Source organism: Oryx dammah, unplaced genomic scaffold (genome assembly GCF_014754425.2).
Source record: "Oryx dammah isolate SB20612 unplaced genomic scaffold, SCBI_Odam_1.1 HiC_scaffold_16, whole genome shotgun sequence".
NCBI lineage: Eukaryota > Metazoa > Chordata > Mammalia > Artiodactyla > Bovidae > Oryx > Oryx dammah.
Window position 1 is genome coordinate 34800884 of NW_024070200.1, and position 16037 is coordinate 34816920.

Consider the following 16037-nt stretch of genomic DNA (forward strand, 5'->3'; position numbering starts at 1 on the left):
AAAAAAAGCAGAATGGCCGTCTGGGGAGGCCTTACAAACAGCTGTGAAAGGAAGAGAAGCAAAAAGCAAAGGAGAAAAGGAAAGATATAAGCATCTGAATGCAGAGTTCCAAAGAATAGCAAGAAGAGATAAGAAAGGCTTCCTCAGTGATTAGTGCAAAGAAATAAGAAAAACAACAGAATGGGAAAGACTAGAGATCTCTTCAAGAACATTAGAGATACCAAGGCAACATTTCATGCAGAGATGGTCTCAATAAAGGACAGAAATGGTCTGGACCTAACAGAGGCAGAAGATATTAAGAAGAGGTGGCAAGAATACACAGAAGAACTGTACAAAAATGATCTTCATGACCCAGATAATCACGATGGTGTGATCACTCACCTAGAGCCAGACATCCTGGAATGTGAAGTCAAGTGGGCCTTAGGAACCATCACTACGAACAAAGCTAGTGGAGGTGATGAAATTCCAGTTGAGCTATTTCAAATCCTGAAAGATGATGCTGTGAAAGGGCTGTACTCAATATGCCAGCAAATTTGTAAAACTCAGCTGTGGCCACTGCACTGGAAAAGCTCAGTTTTCATTCCAAACCCAAAGAAAGGCAATGCCAAAGAATGCTCAAACTACCGCACAATTGCACTCATCTCACATGCTAGTAAAGTAATGCTCAAAATTCTCCAACCCAGGCTTCAGCAATATGTGAACTTTCAGATGTTCAAGCTGATTTTAGAAAAGGCAGAGGAACCAAAGATCAAATTGCCAACATCCGCTGGATCATCGAAAAAGCAAGAGAGTTCCAGAAAAACATCTATTTCTGCTTTATTGACTATGCCAAAGCCTTTGACTGTGTGGATCACCATGAACTGTGGAAAATTCTGAAAGAGATGGGAATACCAGACCACCTGACCTGCCTCTTGAGAAACCTGTATGCAGGTCAGGAAGCAACAGTTAGAACTGGACATGGAACAACAGACTGGTTCCAAATAGGAAAAGGAATACGTCAAGGTTGTATATTGTCACCCTGCTTATTTAACTTATATGCAGAGTACATCATGAGAAACGCTGGGCTGGAAGAAGCACAAGCTGGAATCAAGATTGCCAGGAGAAATATCAATAACCTCAGATATGCAGATGACACCACCTTTATGGCAGAAAGTGAAGAAAAACTAAAGAGCCTCTTGATGAAAGTGAAAGAGGAGAGTGAAAAAGTTGGCTTAAAACTCAACATTCAGAAAACGAAGATCATGGCATCCGGTCCCATCATTTCATGGCAAATAGATGGGGAAACAGTGGAAACAGTGTCAGACTTTATTTTGGGGGGCTCCAAAATCACTGCAGATGGAGACTGCAGCCATGAAATTAAAAGACGGTTGCTCCTTGGAAGGAAAGTTATGACCAACCTAGACAGCGATGGCATCCCACTCCAGTACTCTTGCCTGGAAAATCCCATGGACGGAAAAGCCTGGTAGGCTACAGTCCATGGGGTCGCGAAGAGTCAGACACGACTGAGCCACCTCACTTTCACTTTTCACTTTCATGCACTGGAGAAGGAAATGGCAACCCACTCCAGTGTTCTTGTCTGGAGAATCCCAGGGACGGGGAGCCCGGTGGGCTGCCGTCTATGGGGTTGCACAGAGTCGGACACGACTGAAGCGACTTAGCAGCAGCTGCAGCAGCAGACAGCATATTAAAAAGCAGAGACATTACTTTGCCAACAAAGGTCCATCTAGTCAAGGCTACGGTTTTTCCAGTGGTCATGTACAGATGTGAGAGTTGGACTATAAATAAAGAAAGCTGAGCACCTAAGAATTGATGCTTTTGAACTGTAGAGTTGGAGAAGACTCTTGAGAGTCCTTTGGACTTCAAGGAGATCCAACCAGTCCATCCTAAAAGAGCTCAGCCCTGGGTGTTCTTTGGAAGGACTGATGTTGAAGCTCAAACTCCAATACTTTGGCCACCTGATGCAAAGAGCTGACTCATTTGAAAAGACCCTGATCCTGGGAAAGATTGAGGGCAGGAGGAGAAGGGGACGACAGAGGATGAGATGGCTGGATGGCATCACTGACTCGATGCACGTGAATCTGAGTGAACTCCAGGAGTTGGTGATGGACAGGGAGGCCTGGTGTGCTGCGGTTCATGGGGTCGCGAAGAGTCAGACATGACTGAGCGACTGAACTGAACTGAGAGTCTCTTCCTTCTCTTCTTTGGTTTCACTTCCTCATATCCTGAAAACCAGAAAGTGTCTCCGTGATCTGCCCCACCCCCCACCCTGCTCCCTGTGCTCAGCTTCTCATATCACCTGCTCCCACCTTGGGGCCCTGCTATTGCTCTTTTCTCAAACTGGACCCTGTAGGGCTCACTCCCTCTATCTCTGGAGACTTTCAGACACCAACTCTCCAGATCTTCCCCAGTCACCATGTGGTCACTCTGTCCCCTCAGTTCAGTTCAGTCAGTTCAGTCGTTCAGTCATGTCTGACTCTTTGCAACCCCGTGCACGCCAGGCCTCCCTGTCCATCACCAACTCCCGGAGTTTGCTCAGACTCATGTCCATTGAGTTGGTGATGCCATTCAACCATCTCATCCTCTGTCGTCCCCTTCTCTTCCTGCCCTCAATCTTTCCCAGCATGAGCGTCTTTTCAAATGAGTCACTTCTTTGCATCAGGTGGCCAAAGTATTGGAGTTTGAGCTTCAACATCAGTCCCTCCAATGAACACCCAGGACTGATCTCCTTTAGGATGGACTGGTTGGAGCTCCTTGCAGTCCAAGGGACTCTCAAGAGTCTTCTCCAACTCTACAGTTCAAAAGGATCAATTCTTAGGCACTCAGCTTTCCTTATAGTCCAACTCTCACATCCATACACGACCACTGGAAAAACCATAGCCTTGACTAGATGGACCTTTGTTGGCAAAGTAATGTCTCTGCTTTTTAACATGCTGTCTAGGTTGGTTATAACTTTCCTTCCAAGAAGCAACCATCTTTTAATTTCATGGCTGCAGTCTCCATCTGCAGTGATTTTGGAGCCCAAAAAAATAAAGTTTGCCACTGTTTCCCCAAATATTTGCCATGAAATGATGGGACCGGATGCCATGATCTTAGTTTTCTAAATGTTGAGTTATAAGCCAAATTTTTCACTCTCTTCTTTCACGTTCATCAAGAGGCTCTTTAGTTCTTCTTCACTTTCTGCCATAAGGGTGGTGTCATCTGCATATCTGAGGTTATTGATATTTCTCCTGGCAATCTTGATTCCAGCTTGTGCTTCTTCCAGCCCAGCGTTTCTCATGATGTACTCTGCATATAAGTTAAATAAGCAGGGTGACAATACACAGCCTTGACGTATTCCTTTTCCTATTTGGAACCAGTCTGTTGTTCCATGTCCAGTTCTAACTGTTGCTTCCTGACCTGCATACAGGTTTCTCAAGAGGCAGGTCAGGTGGTCTGGTATTCCCATCTCTTTCAGAATTTTCCACAGTTCATGGTGATCCACACAGTCAAAGGCTTTGGCATAGTCAATAAAGCAGAAATAGATGTTTTTCTGGAACTCTCTTGCTTTTTCGATGATCCAGCGGATGTTGGCAATTTGATCTTTGGTTCCTCTGCCTTTTCTAAAATCAGCTTGAACATCTGAAAGTTCACATATTGCTGAAGCCTGGGTTGGAGAATTTTGAGCATTACTTTACTAGCGTGTGAGATGAGTGCAATTGTGTGGTAGTTTGAGCATTCTTTGGCATTGCCTTTCTTTGGGTTTGGAATGAAAACTGACCTTTTCCAGTGCTGTGGCCACAGCTGAATTTTACAAATTTGCTGGCATATTGAGTACAGCCCTTTCACAGCATCATCTTTCAGGATTTGAAATAGCTCAACTGGAATCTCATCACCTCCACTAGCTTTGTTCGTAGTGATGGTTCCTAAGGCCCACTTGACTTCACATTCCAGGATGTCTGGCTCTAGGTGAGAAACCCTCACACCTGAGCAATGGGGAGGGGTGTGTGCGGAGGAAGGTGGAGGGTGGGAGAGAAAACAGGAGTAGAGTCAGCCGGGGGCCAGGCATGCTCTGTCTGGGTGAGGGCCTCTGGGCAGAGGCGAGAAGATGGGGCCTGGCCTATGCCCCCAGTTACAGCCTCAGGAGCCCACACAAGGAGCTGACGCTGGAGCTATCTACCCCTCATACTTGCAGTGTGCACGTGCCAACAAGCACACATGGAAAACCAGCACAGTGCATGTAAATAGAAATGAATGTGCATGAACACACACGTGCATGCAAACTCCTCATGCGAAGGTAGACGTTCATTAGAAATTCTAGAACGTCAAGGCTGAAGGACATCAGACAGTCTCATCTGACTCCCACATGAAAAAGAGAAACTGTATTTTCAATGGCCCAGGACAGACTTTCCTTCTGGGGAGATCCACAGGCTTACCCAAGTCCCTCCAGGAGCAGCTGAGCTCCCTACCAGTTATTCCCACAAGCTGTGTGGAGAGAGAGTGAGGTTGGGATCAAGACCCACCTGCCCTCTTGGCATGATGGCAAAGCCCTAGCACCACCGCCGCCCATGCTTCTGAGTGCCTGCTGTCTCCTTTCTCTCAAAGCTGATTTCCGGGCCCACCAGACCTTCTCTCTCCGTCTCCTTTGCTGTGTCTGCCTTTCTCTACCTTCACTCTAACCCTGGCTCTTAGTGATTCTGCATTGTTTTTTTTCTTTCTTTCTCCCCCATCTCTCTGTCTCTCTTTCCTTGGTCTCTCAGCTTCTCTCTGGTTCCCTCTCTGCTGGGCTCTATCCCTCTCACTCTATTTTCTCTCTCTCTCTCTCCAGGATCTCTCTTTGTCTTCCAGGAAAAGCTGACGTGGCTCTGGTCACTCAGTGGGAGTGAGGCCTCTTTGGGGTGGGGGCTTCAGGAGGGCTGAGCCGCTGCAGCTGGGGAGGGATTGGCAGCCCGTGGGAAGGAGAGGCTGGAGGGATGGGAGGAGAAAGGGCTGGGCTTCCGAGGAGGGCTGGAGAAGGGGGAGCCAGAAGAAAAACTCTGGGAAGAGTCGAGCACCACCTCCCCTGTTAGGGCAATCAGCTGTTCCAGCTGGCCCGGGACTGTCTGGATTTTAACACCGAAAGCCCCGCATCCCAGGACTGCCGGGCACTCTACCCTGAGGCCCACAGGAGCCAGGATGGGGCAGGCAGGAAGGGCTTCCAGACCTGACTCCTTCCCTCCCACTCCACACCTTCCAATTCTCCCTTCCATTGTTGAAGGGCTGCCGAGTATCCAGGGATGGTGCAGAGGTTTGGGGTCTGAGGGATGCTCTCTAGTCCTGGGCCTTTATGCCTGCATCTGTGATCTAGGGATAGTCAGGGTGTCCACACACTCACCAAGGACCCCCACCTCCAGGCCCCCAGGGAGCTCCTGGCCTGGGAAGAGAAAGGGGAGCTGACTCCCAGCTGTGTCCTTACCTGCTCGCATCATCTCCTGTGGGACAGGCTTTGCAGGAAGAACTTGATAAGTTGATGGCACCCGGAGAGCTGAGGGGCTGCCTAGGAGGTGATAAGCCCCAGCCTTGGAGGCGCGCCACCGCTTCTCAGGCTCTGTGGTGTGTGGCCCCACATGGCCCACTGTGAAGCGCCTTGGAGGACATGAGACGCTTCTTAGTAGAGGCCCGCTGCGTCCCGGTGGCCCTTGTCCTGTTGTCCTTCCTGGGAGAGGTGGCTCATGCTGCCCCCTTTTTACCCTCAGGAGGTGATGGGATCTGGGCAGATGGGGGAGGGTTGTCAGTGACTGATGGGTGCAGACTTGGTGGGCAGGTTACTCTTGCTTCTCCTGCCATAGCTCCCGTTCCCCCCACACCCCCAACCCCCAGCTGTTCTGCACGGGATTCTGAGGGTGGCCTAGCGCTGGGTTACCATCAAGGTCTTTGACAACGTGGAATGAGGTGCAAGGACCCTCAGGAAGGCCGGTAACATGCTCCCATGCCCGACAGAGTGCAGATCCTCCACGCACGCTCATGCTCATGTGAAGTCGCTCAGTCGTGTCCAACTCTGTGCGACCCTGTGGGCTGTAGCCTGCCAGGCTCCTCCATCCATGGGATTCTCCACGCAAGGGTACTGGAGTGGGCGGTCATTCCCTCCCAACCCGGGGATTGAACCCACATATCTTATGTCTCCTGCATTGGCAGGCAGCTTCTTTACCACTAGTGCCACCTGGGAAGTGGGTCCCCTACATTGTGTGAGATAGCCTTAAAACGTCCTGAGGAACCTGGTCTGGACCCAGAGTCCCTATTTGTAAAAGAGGGTGTGGAAAGGGAACCTCCAAAGTGCTTTCATTTCTGGCATCTGATGCTCACCCAACTCACCCACTCATTGAGTCAAGAGGTATTTATTGAGCATCTTCTCTTGTGCCAGGGATCAGCAACAACTGGGAGGACAAGTTGTCTGCCTTCAACAGGCTTCCTCCCTAGTCGAGGGGTCTCCCTTTAAACACGTGGGAATACGTTTATGTTGAGTGAATTAACTGAGAGAACCTCTAAAAAGAAAGACAGTTCTAAACAAGTAAACTAACAGGGGAAAATTAAAAGGCAACTTAAAGAAACAGAAAATGCAGATAGAAGGACACTTTTTTAAAAAGGCTATTATTAGCTTCAGGGAAATAAAAAATATATATACATAAAACAAGAACTGGATGTAAGTCTCCTCCCCGGAGGCAGTTAGAGTTGGGACGGTGAAGTTCAGAGAGTGATGCTGCTCTCCAGACAAGCAGCACCAACGGTGGGGTCTCAGGCCCTTTGGGAGACCCCAGAGAGAATATTACAGAAGGAGCAAGGTCCCCAACCTCACCTGGCTGCCAGGTGGACAGTGCTGGGTGATAGAGCCGTCTCTGTGCCTGAGTGCCTCAGAATCCCCATCAGAAAGCTGAAGCCTGGCTGATTCCTGTCCGGAGCTTCCTTTTACCCGACTGGAGTGCAGTCACACCCCTGCCTGCCTCCGCCCTCCTCTCCGGAGACCTCCTGGGACTTCAAGTGTTTAGGGCAGCCCAGCCTTGGAGCCGGCAGGCAGCCGTGACTTGGGGCGGAGGGCTGGTGAGGAGGATGTGTTTTCTTACAAAAACAGGTCTGAAGTTTTGGCTTCTCCCTGAGACTCTGCATCATGGTGGGTGTTTTATACGCTTTGGCCTCAGCTTTTCACTGGAACACACCCACCACCCACACAGACACAGGGTCACAGAGATGCACATTCATTTCTACACATAAACACACACACACACGCCCAAATATACGAATTAGACTCACGCACATCCACACAAACACACAAAGACTTAACCTCACAACCCGCACAAATACACACACTCAAACATTCCCAAACTCACAAATTCACACCTAACATGATCTCACACCCACATCCACACACACACACACACATACAAACTCATCCACACACAGAGATGTCACACCCACACTCAGACATGCAGACACAGTCCCTCTCATGGTCCCAACTTGGAGAATGCCCTCTCCTTTTTCTCCTGTTCAAAGTGAGGTTAAAAGTCCCCCACCTTCCATGGGATTCAATTTCTCACCCCTCCCTCCCATAAAATCCTTCTGGCCCCATCTTTTCTTGGGTCCTGTCCAGCTAGTGCTGTGGCTTTAAGGAAGTTGAAGCTGCTAAAAGTGAGTGTGAGAGAGAGAGAAGCAAAAAACAAAAAAAATTGGCATCTTTTCCCCCTCAAGTTTCTGGTGTCACTTATGAAACACGGGTCCTTGTTGCTGCAGAGAGGCAGTTGTTTTGCTGGAAGGAGGGAGTATACAGACTGCCTGGGTTCCCTTCCTGCAGCCTCCTGTCAACAGATGGTCTCAGGCACCCTGTCTGGATAAGGGCAGGCCCGGGGTGCAGACTGAAGGTGGGACAGGGACCAGGCTGTCCCTTCCTCCAGCATCGTCATCTTCTCTTGGCCCTGCAGACTGTCCAGGACTAACTCTTTCTTTGTTGCTTATTGGTTCCATTTTAGAAGAAGCTCTGCTTGACTAAGAAAGAGTAGTTTGAAGGTAAGTCAGCGGCAAAAGGGCTCTAAGGGCCAGTGGGAGGAGAAAGCAGTCTACTGGGCACGGGGACTGGACACTTTCCTCTTGGTTCGGGGTGCTCAAACAATCCCTTCCTTGGATCTGTTCAGGGGCCACGGATCCCTCCAACAACCACAGCTCTGGAAACCCCAGCAGTATTTGGGTTGAGCCACTGGCCTCATCCAAGCCAGCTGAGAGGTCCTGGCAGGGGTTTATTTAGGCAGCTGCCTGGTGTAGTTTGAACCGAAAAGGCCAAGAGTGTGAGTCCGCAGAAAGGGTCTGGTGTGTGCTGTGGTCACGGCTGGCAGGAGCGGGAGAGCAGTGGGTGGGGCAGATGGGGGTGGTGTGCACTGCACAAGGGGCCTTGTCTAGGCCAGGGGGCAGAGCATACCTTTGGGGGTTCCAGGGGGAGGGGCTGTGGCCAGGATGTGGGAGGGCAGGAGGGAGGCTCTGCCAAATGCTGGGGGAGGAGGCGGCTGGAGAACAGATTTCAAGTCACAAAGTCAGCTAGGAGCCGGCGGAGGCAGGGAGAGCTATCGGCTCAGACAAGGAGCTGGGGTCCTCTTCCATCTTGTCTTCGCCCCCTCCTGACTGCGTGACCTCGGGCAAGTCCTGGACCTTCTGTGGGCCTCAGTTTCCCCTTCTGTAGAATGGGGGTGGTGGGCTAGGTGGTGTGGGGGGTGTCTTATCTGGATTATGTGGGCAGGGCCTTCTGATGGGAAAGAGCTCTGTGTCGGGTGCTGAGAGGGACAAGTGCCTTCTGTGGGTCTTTGGGGGTCACCTTGGAGGCATGTCCTTCTCTGCAGGATGCAGGAGCTGCGTCTGCTGTGCCTGGTGGTCCTCGTGGGCCTGGCGCAGGCCTGTCCAGAGCCCTGTGAATGCGGGGAGAAGTACGGCTTCCACATTGCCGACTGTGCCTACCGTGACCTGAAGGCTGTGCCATCCGGCTTCCCGGCCAACGTGACCACGCTGAGCCTATCGGCCAACCAGCTGTCAAGCCTGCCGGGGGGCGCCTTTAGGGAAGTGCCCCGGCTGCAGTCGCTGTGGCTGGCCCACAATGAGATCCGCAGCGTGGCCGCGGGTGCCCTGGCATCTCTGAGCCAACTCAAGAGCCTGGATCTCAGCCACAATCTCATCTCCGACTTTGCCTGGAGTGACCTGCACAGCCTCAGCGCCCTTCAGTTGCTCAAGATGGATAGCAACGAGCTGACCTTCATCCCCCGCGACGCCTTCCGCAGCCTTCGCGCCCTGCGCTCGCTGCAGCTCAACCATAACCGCCTGCACACGCTGGCCGAGGGCACTTTTGCCCCGCTCACTGCACTGTCTCACCTGCAGATCAATGATAACCCCTTCGACTGTACCTGCGGCATCGTATGGTTCAAGACGTGGGCCCTGACCACCGCCGTGTCCATCCCAGAGCAGGACAACATCACCTGCACTTCACCTCACGTGCTCAAGGGCACGCGGCTGAACCGCCTGCTGCCGCTGCCCTGCTCCGCACCCTCAGTGCAGCTTACCTACCAGCCCAGCCAGGATGGGGCCGAGCTGCGTCCGGGCTTCGTGCTGGCACTGCACTGCGACGTGGATGGGCAGCCGGCCCCTCAGCTCCACTGGCACATCCAGACTCCCGGTGGCACCGTGGAGATCGCTAGCCCCAACGTGGGTGCCGATGGGCGTGCCCTGCCTGGTGTCCTGGCGGCCAGCAGCCGCCCACGCTTCCAAGCCTTTGCCAATGGCAGCCTGCTCATCCCTGACTTTGGCAAGCTGGAGGAGGGCACCTACAGCTGCCTGGCTACCAACGAGCTGGGCAGCGCAGAGAGCTCAGTGAATGTGGCCCTGGCCACACCAGGTGAGGGTGGCGAGGACGTGCTGGGCCGCAGGTTCCAGGGCAAAGCGGCGGAGGGGAAGGTCTGCTACACGGTTGACAACGAGGTGCAGCCGTCGGGTCCGGAGGACAACGTGGTCATCATCTACCTCAGCCGTGCCAGGGGCCCCGAGGCTGCAGCAACAGCAGAAGGTGTCTCTGGGAAGCAGCCCCCTGGCCTGCTTCTGCTGGGCCAGAGCCTCCTCCTCCTCTTCCTCGCTTCCTTCTAGCCCCACCCCTACCTGAGGGCTTGCTGACTCCTGCCCTGACTGCTGGCTGTCCCTCACAAGTGGTGCAGGGGCCTGGGGGTAGCAATTCTTGGAGCCTGCATCAGGGACTTCCCACCTTCCTACCTCCCCTTCTCATCCCTTCTGGGACACTCAGCAAACCCACTTCTAGACTTGCTCAGAGCTAGTGACTAGGATGAAATTGGATCCCCTAACTCACCGTCTACGGTGCTAATTGCTGCTAACCACGCTGTACATGCTCCTCTGTCTCGGGGGCAGCGTGCCGACCAGGCGATGCCCTAACCACCCAGGGGGAGCCTCACTGATGGACTTCCAGGCACTGGGACTGACAAGCTCTCTAAGGCTACGGTCAGGGCCTGGGGCTTGGGGCTGGGCGGGGAAGTAGCCTGAAGCAGATGGGCACGGGAGATGTAGAATTAGGACACAGAGCAAGTGGCTGGCGTAGCTTGGAGGCTCTCTGATCTGCTTGAGCTCCTGCTGACCTTCCATGTTCTCCAACGACTTGAGAGCTGGGGAGTCTCTGCCCTCAGACAGGACTAGAAGGCCCAGGATGGTGCTCATCTCCAACTCTTCCTCCCTTGGTGAGCCCCTCCATCCTGGATTCCTGCCCTGCCTTCCTCTCCAGGTACACATCTATCGCCTGCCTTTCCCTCTACCTCGGGAGAGGCTAGCCAGCCTGGGGGCGGCAGAGAAATAAAAAGCATTTCTGATGCTCCCCTTCGTCTGCCTTGAGTTTTGTCTGGATCTAGGAGCCCTGCTGCCTCCAACCCAGCCCCTTTCCAGATCAAAGGGTGCTATGCTTAGGGACAAGAGCCTGTGAGAGAAGCTCTGAAGCCTCTGACCAGAGCCCCCAGAACTGCTGAGACCAGCAAAGTGGAGACAAGGGAGGCCCAGGAACATAGGGTAGCAGCTGTGAGACTTGGAGTCTGGCCAGCCCCCCTTCCCCCTCCTCTACACATAGTATCTCCTCATCCCCCGTCAGCTTGCAGCTCCCACTAGGCTGCTATCACCAGAGCACAGGTCGAGGATGACTGCACCTCTAATGGAAAACAGCAGGATGGAGCCAAGTCCCCTGTGCTGTGTTACCTTGGGTGAGTCACTGCCCATCTCTGGACTTTGATTTCCTCAGAAAACAAAGGATGGGGTGGGACATGGTAATGTCAAGGGTTCCATCGTCTCTGAGTATCTAAGGCCTTATAATCCTAACCCAGCGTGGACCCCTTGACATCTCTGGCTCTGTTCACAGCTGAGCAGGCTTGGCTTCTTGCAGTAGGGTGTGGGCCTAAGAGCTGAGTTGGGGGCAGCTGGGGACACTTGCATCCTGCCTGAACTAGCTAAAGTCCCCTGTGGCCCCCGTGCCCTCAGGGTGAAGCCGGAGTCTGGTCTGACGTTCCTGGCCCTTCTGACTGGCTCTCTGAAGTTCCCCCTCCCCACCCCGATGGGAACAGCTAATTAATTGTTCCTTGAACGCTCGGAGATGTGTCATCCTCTGTATATTCACTTACGCTGTTCCATCTCTCTGGACATCCTCCTGCTTGTCACTTGACTAAGTCAGCTTTTGAGACTCGGCTTAGGTACCACTTCCTCCAGAAATCTTTCCTGGATGCTTTTCCCTCACCCCCTCAAACTGGACTAGGCCCCCTCCTCTGGCTCACATCGCCCTGAGTGTCCAGTGTCCCAGTCTGATCACACACTTTTATAACTCTGTTTCCATATTAAGGACAGACCCTGTCAATCACAGACACAGGGCTAGGAATACATTTTTCAGCGGGCTTCAGTGGGATCATCTCTGCCTCCCTTGCCCTCTTCCTGGGCACCCTTGAAGGCGAGTTGGAGCTCCCTGGCCCTGCCTGGCTTCCTGCCAGTTTGAGGCTGTAGTTTGGGATTGGGAATGTGGTGGGGTGGTCTTCACTAGCTGTACAGACGTCTCTTGAGGCCCCACTGATCTGGGTGTGTGGGGTGGCTGCATTTGCCCCACTCTTGGTAGCCCCAGCCCCACAGTAGTCCCCACCTCAGCCAACCCCCAGCAGGAGTGGGGGGCCCCCTCAGTGGCCCTTCCCTTTGCAGGCCAGCCTCCTCCCACCTCCGTGTGTGTGTGTGTGTGTGTGTGTGTGTGTGTGTGACTCAGTCTTGTCCAACTCTTTGCCACCCCGTGGACTGTAGCCCACCAGCCTCCTCTGTCCATGGAATTAAAGTGGGTTGCCATTTTCTTCTCCAGGGGATCTTCCTGACCCAGGGGTTGTACCCTGGTCTTCGGCATTGTAGGCAGATTCTTTACCCTCTGAGACACTAGGGAAGCCCCCCCACCCCAACCTCCATGCTCTTATTCATATTGCTTTCTCCTGAAATCTCTCCTCCTCCCCAAATCCTGCCCATTCTTGAAGACCCAGAATCAGTCCTACTTCCAAAGCCCACACTGACACAGCTCAGGGGTAGCACCCTGGGTCCCCAGTCTCTCCACCACCCAAAGGGATGTGGCCACAGGTTCCCCTCTGCCCTCTCCACCCAGCCCAGCATGTGACCAGAATACCCCAACCCCACCCAAGCCCCACAAACACACTGTTGATTCACTGAGAGTCTGGGTGGTTTTCCCCACATATCCCCTGCCCACCCACCCCCCACCTCAGGAGGACTGCTTCTCAAGCACAAGTTTATTACAGAGAGCACACTAACCTCTTTCATAATCTCTAAGGGCATACCAACTACAAAAATATCAGGCTCTCAAGTGTGGCCAGCTCGGTGTGGGGTCTGGTTGAGCCATGACTTTGCTGTGGGGTAGGAGCCTATGGCTTCCTCCTGGGCTGCCTTGCAAGCCATGAGGAGCCCCAGAGGGAGAGAGGGAAAGCTGTAAGAGACAGGAGGCACTGCGTCTCATCACGGCGGTGACGAGCAGCTGAGGGGGCCAAGCCGGAAGGTAGGCTGTCCTGGCCTGAATCGCCAACCCAGGTCAGGAGAAGGCTTCAGGGAAGCCTGGAGGCTGGTGGCAGGGCTGGGCGTCGGGAGGGGCCTGGACCTGCTTCCTGGGCCAAGAAGCAAAACCACCGCTTGCCTTCTCCAGAGCCCTTACTGGCTTCCCAAGGTCAAGAGGGGCAGACCAGAGCCTTCCCAAGGCTCAAGGCTCATAGTCCTGACGGACTTCCATCCAACCAGAGCGAGCCCCGGCTGGTCCCGCTAAATCCCCGGGACCTGCAGGCAGAGCTGGGGCCAAGCAGGTGGTTGCCATGGCCATGGTGATGATGCTGGGAGAGCCGAGGAGGGACGGGCTGGGAGGCAGGGACACGGCAGTGTGGCCTTCCCTGGCTCAGGGCTGGGCACCGTTGGCCCGAGCACCTGGCAGGGCTGTCTTCCGGAAGGCCTGCAGAGCTGGGTTGTGCAGCAGCGTGTACGCCAGACCCCAGCGAGCCCTGCCTTGGCGGGCCCTGGGCCCCGCTCCTCTGGCCACCAGGTCCTTGGTCTGTAGCAGCTGAATCCCTGAGAAGAGGCCGTCTGTGAGTCACTCAACGAACACCCAGCCAAACCCTGCCCTGCCCCCCGCCACCCCAGCACCAAGATGGGGGCAGAATCTGAAAACTGCACATGTAGAGTCGGGGAGGTTGACAAGACAGGGGCTCCGGGTGCTATTTCACAGGGTGGGAAGCTGGGAGAAGTGTGGGGCTGCAGAAGGGGTTTGTTCAAGCTCAGGTGGTCATCCTCTGGGTGGCCGGTAGGAGAGGGAGAGGAGGAGCTCTGTGGAGGCAAGGCTGGGACAAGAGACTGGAAACAGCTCAGTGTTCCCCTCCCTACTACACCCAGGCTGCAGGGCAAGGGAAGACAGACAGCTTAGAAGGAGAGTAGGGGTCGCCTGGGTGGGGCGGTGACAGAGCTCCTTAGCAAGACAGCGGTCTCATGCCCAAGTGAGGACTAAGTGTGTGTGTACACATGTGACAGACAGGGTGTATATGTTAGTATCAAGGAAAAAGTTACCCTGAGACGGACCAGGAAAATTCTCACTTCTTCTCTCCCACAGGCAGCCCAGAGAGGAAGTAAGCATTTTCCTGGCCCTCTCTCCCTTGCCTGTGTTGGAGAGGGGGGCGTGCCTTCCTCCTGGGAGAAGCCAGCTGGGTTCCACCTCCCCCCATCCCCAGTGGAAGGGCGCACCTTCCTCTTCCTCCCCCAATCTGAGGCCATCCCGGGGGGTCGCGCGGGGCTGGGGCCTCTGAGTCCACAGGAGCAGGGTGCAGAAGGCTGTCGCAGCTGGGTGTGACTGGCTGACCTCCATCTTCAAGAAGTTGCAATATGTGTGGTAGCCTGGGTGGGGGGTGCAGCACTAGCTGGGGAGGGCCCAGACGGCCCATAACACAGACCTGGGGAGTGTCCTGCACACACTGCATGCGAGCGCGCGGCCCCCTGCACATGCCCACAGCTCAGGGTTACCGACATCCTCCAAGGAGACTAGGTCAGGGCAGAGCCTCCCTCCCTGCTTGGCCAGCCTGAGCATCCCCCACCATCAGCTCCTGCCCAGTGACCTTACCGGGGTCAAGAGTGGCAGCTCTAAGCGGCAGCAGGCTGAGGTCCATCCGGCCAAGGTGGACGGCATTGTAGAGGGCGGAGAGGAGCACTCTCCAGGCGGCCACCATGGTGCCCACCAGCATGTTGATGGGGAAGAGAAGGAAGGTGGCTGCACAGAGTAATCTTCTGCGGGCCGGGAGAAGAGGGCTGAGGCAGTCCCCACACAGAGGCCCTTCCTCGGGTCAGTGTCAGACTGAGATGACCACAGCTGCCGTGTATTTACTGAGCACACCTCAGTGCACCCGCCTCGTGCCTTATGTCTGCCCTCTTAACCCAGCTCACCCATTCCCCCAATCTGGGAGGCCCAGACAGATGTGGTGACTTAGCTAAGGCTGCCTAGCTGGTCAGTGGCAGATTTGGGGTTTCACTCCAGGTCCACCTGGATCTTTCTATGATCCTGGTGTCTCCCACCTCCCTCCTCTGGGTCCTTTGTCCACGACTCTAAGCCTCTCCTGGGGCCAGGATCTCCCACAGCCTAGCAGAGAAATGACACGGCTATTAACCTCCTTCCTGCAAAGGGGAGAGCAGGGCTGATCCCCAAGACAGGGAAACTAAAGGGGGTATTTCTGGCCCTGTGACAGGTAAACAGAGGCATTTTGAACAAAGTTGGGCCACGGCCGCATCTCTCTGTGGATAAGGCGAGCTCTTTTTACCACCCGCTGGGGTTCCCTGTTAGAGAAAGGCGAAAGACAGCAGTGGAGGGAGAGGGGCACAGAAAGGAAGACAGGGAAGAGGTGGCCAAGGGCCTGAGGGAGCCACCTCACCTGTTGGTCAGCCCCGGGCGTCCATGGTGAGTGTCCAGAAAGAGCCAGTGGGCCGCCACCTTCTGCAGGGTCACAGCCAGGACCAAGGTCAGCCAGAAGGGCCTGTGAGAGGTGAGGGGATGGGGAGGGTGTCACTGTTAGTGGCCCTTGGGGTAAGGGCCTCAGAACCCTCAGCCTCTTCTTCACTCACCACGAGGACTTCAGGTAATGGAGGAGCAGGAGGTTCCTGCCGTGAAGCATGGGCATGAACACCAGGAAGGCCAGGGTCAAGGTCCCCAGGAAGAAGAGGATCTGCTGTACCAGGAGTCCTGCCAGCATCAGGAGGAGGGGCGCAGGCATCAGCCCACCCCCTCCATTCCCAGGCACTCAAAGCTTTGGAATCAGGTAGACCTGGTTTCAGATCCCTGCTCTGCTGCTGTTTAGCTGGGCCACATTGAGCAAGTTACTTAACCTCTCTGAGCCTTGGTTTCTTCCTCTGTAAAAAGGGGAAAGCAGCCCCTACCCAGGAGGGCCGCGCTGAGGAGGCAGTGAGACGAAATCTGTGGCCACTCTTGGAAAACCACAAAGTGCTTTGCAAATGTTATTTTC

At 54.3% G+C, this 16037-nt stretch overlaps 2 protein-coding genes across 7 annotated transcripts in view; one reads left to right on the forward strand and one right to left on the reverse strand.

Annotated features, from left to right (window-relative positions):
- The first annotated feature begins 7683 nt into the window (after positions 1 to 7683).
- Positions 7684 to 10852, forward strand: ISLR (immunoglobulin superfamily containing leucine rich repeat). 2 transcript variants are annotated; one of them, XM_040257221.1, is made up of 2 exons: positions 7684 to 8010; positions 8832 to 10852. In XM_040257221.1, exon 2 carries the CDS (start codon positions 8833 to 8835, stop codon positions 10117 to 10119), a length of 1287 nt encoding a protein of 428 aa, XP_040113155.1. In that variant the 5' UTR covers positions 7684 to 8010; position 8832; the 3' UTR covers positions 10120 to 10852. The 2 variants fall into 2 exon arrangements, with proteins under 2 accessions (XP_040113155.1, XP_040113156.1); XM_040257222.1 differs by lacking the exon at positions 7684 to 8010 and adding an exon at positions 8514 to 8630.
- A 1921-nt stretch (positions 10853 to 12773) lies between these two features.
- Positions 12774 to 16037, reverse strand: part of STRA6 (signaling receptor and transporter of retinol STRA6) — a 29715-nt gene continuing 26451 nt past the window's right edge. For 3 of the 5 annotated variants that reach the window (XM_040257226.1, XM_040257223.1, XM_040257224.1), the window contains exons 15-19: positions 15640 to 15757; positions 15450 to 15551; positions 14648 to 14811; positions 14275 to 14395; positions 12774 to 13608 (exon numbers count right to left, since the gene is read on the reverse strand). In XM_040257226.1, coding sequence (XP_040113160.1) covers positions 13257 to 13608; positions 14275 to 14395; positions 14648 to 14811; positions 15450 to 15551; positions 15640 to 15757 — 857 coding nt within the window. In that variant the 3' untranslated portion in view covers positions 12774 to 13256. Of the gene's footprint in view, positions 13609 to 14274; positions 14425 to 14647; positions 14812 to 15449; positions 15552 to 15639; positions 15758 to 16037 lie in introns of all 5 variants that reach the window. The other 2 variants (XM_040257225.1, XM_040257227.1) reach the window with 2 other exon arrangements.

Bases quoted from the DNA above. Each gene is read 5' to 3' on its own strand.
- ISLR (XM_040257221.1), top strand. From the start codon at position 8,833: ATGCAGGAGCTGCGTCTGCTGTGCCTGGTGGTCCTCGTGGGCCTGGCG.